At 44.7% G+C, this 8,047-nt stretch overlaps 1 protein-coding gene across 1 annotated transcript in view; it reads right to left on the bottom strand.

Moving 5' to 3' along the window:
- Positions 1-6,486: 6,486 nt before the first annotated feature.
- The window catches only part of FKBP9 (FKBP prolyl isomerase 9), a 14,128-nt gene continuing 12,567 nt past the window's right edge, over positions 6,487-8,047 (bottom strand). The window contains exon 11 of the mRNA XM_035890840.1: positions 6,487-8,035. Within this exon, the coding sequence (XP_035746733.1) occupies positions 7,853-8,035 (183 nt within the window). The 3' untranslated portion in view covers positions 6,487-7,852. The remainder of the gene's footprint in view (positions 8,036-8,047) is intronic.

Raw genomic sequence — 8,047 nt, 5'->3', positions numbered from 1 at the left:
TTTTCTTCAGTAAAAATGCTTTGTTCACCCAATTCAGGCAAAGTGTTTCCTCTTGACAGATTTTTGTATCATTACAAAATACTCTATATCCTTACTGTGTCTTTATCCTCTGAGGAATGTTTTAAGTTAGTATATCTGAGGTCAAGTTTCTCATCTTTGTAACAACAGTTGTTTCAGAAGCTAATAGTACACAGCCATAACTTCAGCCCCTTTTCAGATCTTATGTTGTATACTCCACTTCTAGCCTGCTGTTCCACGTCAAAACTAGCATGGCTCATCTGAAATAATTTCCCTTGGAATTCTTAGTAGCTGCTCCTGGCACAGAATCTCAAAACAAAGCTAGATCTTAATTTTGGATTTTAAAAGCAGGCTTAGCCATCTTGCAAGATGAAGTTTTCTTGCTACCAGCCCCAAGCCTCAGAAGCACTTCAGGAACAACTCTCCAGACTGGCTATAGGTCACATTCCCACTTTGCAAATTGTAAGCCGAAGTATCAGTATAGTATCTAGCTCTTCTAGCTTCATTATGCAAGTCCTCTCTGTTTAACACCTACTGAATCTTCATAGAATCACAGAATAGTTTGGGTTGGAAGGGATCTTTAAAGCTCATCTAGTCCAACCCCCCTGCAATGAGCAGGGACACCTTCAACTAGATCAGGTTGCTCAGAGACCCCTCAAACCTGACCTTGAACACTTCCAGGGATGGGGCATCCACAACTTCCCTGGGCAACCTCCTCCAGTGCCTCACCACCCTCCTCATAAAAAATGTCTTCAGAAAGTATTTCCCCTGTACTGAACATGCTACAGTACCTCTCAGCATCATGTACAGAATTATACAGCTTAATACAGCTGCAGCTTCGGAAGCTTGCTCTGATATGTTGCAGGAGCAGTTAAAGATGGTGGTGTGACCCTGGTCCTAAGAGAGCTCAGCTGTACTAGCTCTGATCGTTAATAAAATAGAGGCAGTCACTCAGCTTCCCCAATGTGCAATATAGTCATTGTTCCCCTTTGCTTTCTTTTTACAAACAGCAGGACTTGTGCCATCTTCCATTCCCTGACAAATTGTAGTGAAAATATGGGACAGCCTCAATCTGCATTCTCTCCCACCACCAAGGAATACACATCTCAAGAAATGGCCTCTTTCCAGCCAACCTGGGGTCCATTATCTAAACTCTGACTCAGTAGCACCAGTGACATTTTTTCCAAATCACCAGACTTACATCAGCTACCACACCTGCTGGAACTTTTCCAAGGCAGCAAAGATGGGGGGGAGTTTCCTTACCCCATCCTCTGCAGTAAACCAAAATGAAATCATCCCCGTATTTTGAATGCATGGCAGAGGCTTGATACACAGTCTGAGGTAGCACGAGCATCCTTTCATAATCACATTGCACATGCTGTGCTGGCAGGGAGCTGCTGAGCACAGGGACCTTTCAGAAATTCCAGCCTGCATCCTAACAGGCAAAGGCTCTTTGAGGGATGATGTCCTCCTTGTGTACAATCCACGGTCGTGTAATTCTCTACTCCTGGCACAAGGGCAGCTAGATCCCCAGAAGCGGGAGCCTTAGAAGCCATCCATTTGAGCAGAAAGCCACTCAAACCGTAAGACAACCGAGGAGAGGCTAAGCATCTTGGCTGCCTTCCATTTGAGAGCCATGACTCAGGCGGCAGCAGACTGGAAGAGCTCAAGGCGCCCTTGAAGGGCCAGTGACAGGAGGAGATGGGAGCAGCAGCTGCCCCAGCCCTGGCCTGCCAAGAGCCCATCAGCCAAAGCCAGAAGGCAGGGAGAGCTTAAAAGCAGTAGTGACAGCTGCTGAGTCAGTGGCATCAAGAGAGCTGCTGTTCACCCTCTCTTTCATACACAGACACGCAAAACCAAGCACCCAGCAGCAGCAGGCGCTGCAGTTGATGTGCGACTGACAGGAGTGAAGAGTGGCCGAGCAGGAGACGCTGCACAGAATGGGCTGAAGGTGAGAAGAGCTCCTGGCAGTGGGGCTGAGCAGGGGCAATGCTGCAGCTCTGGGAGATGCTGCAGCTCTGGGAGCTGCAGGGTGAGCAGCTGCGTGGGGTGGAAGAAGTCATGGGCCAGGGCAGCAGGTTGGGGTGTAGCAGATCCCCTTGGAGCAGCTAGGACAGAGCAGCTTTGTACAGCTCATGACAGAAGACCAGGAGGAAGTGTGTTAGAACATGCCAACCACAGTGGGTCAGGACAGGCTTGCAGGTGCCCCAAACACCCAGCCAGGAGGTGCAGGAAGGACGCTCCCCAATGCACAAGGTACGCAGTTTCTCCCTACCCTCTCCTGCTTGGAAGTGCCATTGAGCCAAACTTCACACCCCGTCCCTGTGGCCTCTCCCTGCCCGCCGCCACATTCGCCTGGGCCAGGGAGGGGGGCAGGATGGCCGTACTGCAAAACTGTAAGGGAGGGAGCAGCCTTCTGCGCAGTCATCTGCCAGCACTACGGTTTCAGCACTGATGAGGAGGGCGATCTTACGTATGACTCCCCGCAGGACATCGGTGTGAGCTGCCCACTCAGCAGCATGGTCTGCACCACCCTGGGCATGGCAAGGTTCTTGGGGAATGCTGCAGCCTTTCCAGGGGAGGTCAGCAGACACAATTTCTTTAACAGTCTACATTTTGTGTTTTAGGCACCTACAGAATTTACATCGGCTGAGCTAACATCAAGCTTTTAAGGGAAGTAGGGTTGATGGTTCTTGGATTTGGTGGGTTTTGGTTTTTTTTAAACAAGCAATCATGCTGGCTCTTTTTTCATAGCTGCCAAATAAAAGTCCAAGAGGCAAAGGCCTTCTGAAAAATACCAAGGTGTTTGGATGCACTGCTTACTCAACCAGTCTCCAGTTGCAAGGGTCTAATTGCCAGGCATTACTCCCAAAGTTTACACTGGGACAAAATTTTCTGTTTACAAGCAGGTTACCTTTGGAATAGAGATAACAGTTAAAATTTAGAGTATGTGAAAAGTGGCTGATAGCCACAGCTCCACAACAAAACATATGTCAGCAACACGCTCTGTGGCACAAGATCATTCTGGCTACAAGCATAAGGGATTTCCCTGGCCATCCCAGCATCGCTGAAAAGGAGGGGGCAATTCTGAGAGGCAGGACTGCCCCATGTTCTCATCCTGCTTGCCTCAGGATTTCACCATTGATCCTCCCTCCAGAATTTTTCCTCAACCTCACCCAACCCTACAGGAAGCAAACCATCACTCCTGCAGCGTGATGAGGAGCATCTCATTCAACCTACCCATAATTCAAAAAAAACAACCCAAAACCAACCAAAACCATAGAGAAGCACATGCAGATCAATATGGAAAAGGATTAGGCAGCACCTTTAAAAGCAGTTACCCAAACAGATCTCCAACTACATTTTAATCTGAGTCACTGAAATTAGTATTCAGCCTTCCTAGAGCCCAAGCATATCAGAAGCGATCACTTGATGGTTTCCCACCTACACAGACACTTAAAACTCTTTGCCTTGGCAGAGGATTTCAGATCAAAGGGACATCTCTCAAGCGTTATGTGAGGAAGTTTTTCCAATCTCACCTCCAAGCAGACAGACAATGAATGGTCAGTCACAAAACCTTCCGTCCACAATGACAATCACTTAAAGAAAAGGATTCTTACCCTCCTGCAAGGAGGCAGGTAAGTTAAGGTCTCCAGCACACTTCTCTCCTTCTGTCACTGAATACTGCCAGTCTCAGATTCTGTGTTAAGGGTTTGCCAGAGCGGTGAACTTTTGCTCGGACATAAGAGCACCCCAGCCACGTTGCCATCATCTGATAGAACCCATTTCCTGTACAAAGGGTTATCTGCACGCCAAATAATTTTACTTCTTGAAATGCCATACGTATAGCTGCCTAGAGAAAACAGTTACTTAGTGATCAACTTGAACTGGGAGATCTGATGATTTAAAAAACCTACATAGTGCTGTACAGATTATCAATATCCTTTCATCATCCCACATCCCACTGCCAACAATAACTCTTGCTTAGATGATAGTTAGGGGAAAACACAAGATGCATTTTTAGATATCCTCCACTTTTTCAAAATCCCACCTTTTTGTCGCTCGCCTGTTGGCTGGAAGTAAGAATTGATACTATTTGCTGCCTCTCCAAAAGCATGAGCAGAATTAACTGCAAAACAAAATTAATGCTGCAGCTACAGGTTAAACCAATCCTTCTCCAGCAAGCCTAATTCTTGTAATTGCTACCCAGATTCTGCGTTCAGTCTTAGGAAAGAGAGACTATTCACAGTATGTCTTTCTAAATCAAATGTCTAACCAGAAACATTTTACAACTTTAAAAGTGTATTTCGTTTCTGATTCAGTTTGGAAAATGTATCATACGTTTCCCAGACCATTTTCCCATAGCCAAAAGAGTATATCTGAAGTTTAAAGCAAGGAATAAGCAGTAAAGTTAAGTGAATTTGTTACTTTTTTTCCCCCCCTCTACTCACAATATCTGTTCTGTCTGTAGCACTTGTCCAAGGTCAAGTATTTGGGACCTTTATTTAGCTAAAAATGTTTCCTCCTTCAGAGGGGCTGTTACAGCCAGCTCAAATGTCCTCTTACTGTCAAACACACGCTAATAGTCCTGAACTGAGCCAAGAACTTGTGCCAAGCACTAGCTAAACATGCCATTTTTAAGCTTAAAGGAAAACCTGAATATTTTTTTGCACAAAAAAAAAAATAATATTTGAGTTCAACAACTGCAAACTCTGATTTAAGTGTAATTTCTGAATATACTTGGAACAGGCAGAGCTATATGGCAGGAAAGTATTGCTGTCAAATTAGGACAGAAAAAAATCACACAGAAAAAATATTTATAAATACCTGGACTTTTCTGGGTACACACCCATGTTCCTTTTCCTTTCCAGTGAGCCTCCAACAGTCCGGTAGGTAATTGCCAACCTTGTCTGCAGGCAGCTTCCTTCCATCAACCAGCTGCCCCGCAGGAGTCCGCTGCCCAGCTCTGAGAATAGCACCTGGCTGTTTCACTAGAGCAGCAGCAGCAGCCTGGGCAAGTAAACACCCACTACAAATACAATTATTTTGCAGCAGGTTTATCTATTTATTCTCTGCTTTCCCCCAAAGCTGTGTTCTCATTTCCAAATGGCAGCCTCCAGACCTGGGAGTGGGGGGAATGAGGTATGGGGCAACAAAAACTTCCTCTTGACAGAAAAACATCATGTAGATGGATCACGAACCACGTTTGCTAAGGCCTAAGGAGCAACAGAATGAGAATTTCAGATGTACTCACCCTAGCTGGAGGCACTGGTAAAGCCACACCTGCCATCCCATCACTGACCTCTGCTTCCAAAAAAAACCAGCATGGTGATCTTCAGGATTACCGACTGACTGCACTTCTGTGCGCAGTGCTGCTCTTTGTCCTGCATCTGCCCTGCAGCATGGCTCTGCTGACCAGGTTTACTGGGTGCTCTTCAGACCGCCTCCTGGGAACCATCCAGGATGATCCTCCGTGCAGAAAGACCTATCCACTAGGATTTTCTCACATAAAACAATCTTGGATATCCATAAGACCCACTTGGGCTTTGGGGGTATGTATAAGGACAGAGTAAGGAGTTGTTTCCACACCGAGGACTGCTTTCTGGCAGCGCTCAACCACAACTTGCTTCCCGCTCCTCATCTCAGCTCCGTAAGCATGCAGGAGCAATGCCTTTGAACCACAGCGACAAGCGAGACATGTACTTCCAAATAAAAGAAAGGAGGAAATTTTGTGCAACAGCCTTCTGAGAAAGCTGCTTTCGCAAGATGGTAACGCTTCTAAGGAGCCATTCAGGTCATAAACATTTGGATGGCAAGTGCCATCCACTGATACCTCACGGACTTACATGTGATATAAAGAGCCAGTATTTACATCAATCCAGACCAGATTTCCAGCATTTTACATGCAATACAAGTGTTTTTTGAGGTACTGATGAAGTGAAAACATCAAACCTCAGATATAAAGCCTGGTGAGTTTGCTTTTGCTAGCCTGGGGAACAAAATGTTCTTTCCTATGTAAGACTATTTTGTTCAAGGAGAGACTTGGAGCCCCCAGCCCAGAGAACCATCACCCTCCCAACTGCCACAGCTGATGGCAATCTGGGATGGGTAATTGAGGGAACTCCTCCCAAAGCCGAAGAATAACTTCACTTCACCTCACCTGTGTGAAGTATGAAAAAAAAATCTTTTATTGCAGTTTATTATTTTCAATCATTCTCAACCAAATAATCTTAGTTTAAAATATGTTTCCTGAAGATCAATGGCAGTATTGAATGTGCTCAGGATAAGCCTGCTGTGTGCAAGAGAAGAGGGCTGCATAAAGGGTACTTGCTTCGACTCAAGTTCTCAACCATCAAAATGCCAGAAAAAAAAAGAAACCTTAACAGTAATAGTTGATCAACATTTTATTTAACAAAAAGATCAGTTATCCAACATTTAATGGTATCAAACTCAAAAATATTTCACTGCACTTTCTGTTACAACCGTATTAAAAACCAATACAAAATGTTTTCATCCGATTGAAATACCAGTTTTTCAAAAGAGCGTCTCAGGGAGCTTACAACCCACATGTACAGATCAAGAAAAGCAAGAAACGAGACACAAAGCATGTAATGGGAACACAACTCCCTTTCTACTTGTCTTTGACACTGCCGCACTATACGTATTTGTGCTCTTTACGTGTAGTGTACTGAGGGGGGATCATACGGCCTTCTGCAAACATGGGGCTGTTTAGTGTATTTTCTATTGAACAGCCTGCTACATCCATAGATCTAACTGGGTGACTGTCTCAAGGGTTCACATAATCTAAGCAGCACTCCCAGGTCTGGTTTTGCACTGAGGGACAGGCCAGAACATTTGCAGGCACAAACAGATGGCTCTATTTCTTGATTCTATCACCGTCTTTTTGTTTGTTTGCCACGCCAGACTGCGCTGCTGCGTAAGCTCTAAGTACTTACTCCTTAGTCTAACAATTCCCAAAATAGGAGGCAGAAGCCCAACACAAATTCAATTGTATCCTGTACTTACGACAGTATTTGGACCCCATAATACTAATATTTAAAATCTAACAAAACTATAAATAAGGTTGCAACCGGAAAGGTTTTGGGAATCGCTGTTTCAACCAGCCAGCAAGAAGAGTCAAGGTTATTAATTAAATACAATACAGATGGTAGCAAGCTTTTATTTCGTAAGGTAAAAACCCAGCACATACACAGTTACAATTCAAGGCCTGTTTACTTTAATTCACAGCTTATGGAAATTTTGCAATGGCATAGCTATTGTTTGCATGTTCTGCAATTTGCAAATCAGAGTTCCTGCTGGCAAATATTCGTATGAGTTTGTTCAGTTACTGGAAAGAGTTTTTTTGGGAACTGGGCTCAACGTCTGACAATTTTTACAGGTTATTTTCATGGGGACTAGTTGCTGGTTTGTTCTCCTGCAGAGTCATTTTGGATATGGAAAGTTTTTTAAAACTCTTTTAGAAGCACTCGGTAAGTTTTCTCCCTACCATGCACCCATCCAAGTGATGGTGTGATATTCAATGCTGACTTCTAATCTTCAGCATAGAAACAGACCACGTGGTTCACGACACCACGTGTGGCAGTATGCTCCTGATCCGTTTACACATCCTATCTCGAGGCACTTAACACTTTTTTCAAATATACCGAACAATTCCAACTGAAAATCTCTTCCTATTTTAACAGCCTACCAGCACATAGGCACAGGCGGGCGCAGGCTGAGTGCTCACCTTTCAGAAACATGCTTGCCAAAACCTCTTCCAGTACCCGTTGTTCGAACAGTAGGTCAACTCAGGGCTCTTCTTTTTTTCTTAGCTTTACAGTTCATCGTGTTCCTCTCTGGCCTCCTGGTCTTTCAACTTGAATTCTTCAGCGGTAACTTTACCGTTTCCATCCCGGTCTTGATTGGTGAACATATTTTTAACGATCTTTTCGAAATCAAAACCAGGAGCCAGTTTTCCTTTGCCAGAATCGACTTGAGCTTGAATGTACTCTGAAAACTACGGGTGGAG

The sequence above is a fragment of the Egretta garzetta genome, unplaced genomic scaffold (assembly GCF_000687185.1).
Source record: "Egretta garzetta isolate BGI_Z169 unplaced genomic scaffold, ASM68718v1 scaffold713, whole genome shotgun sequence".
In the NCBI taxonomy this organism is placed as follows: Eukaryota; Metazoa; Chordata; class Aves; order Pelecaniformes; family Ardeidae; genus Egretta; species Egretta garzetta.
This window is presented reverse-complemented; position numbering and strand designations above follow the sequence as displayed.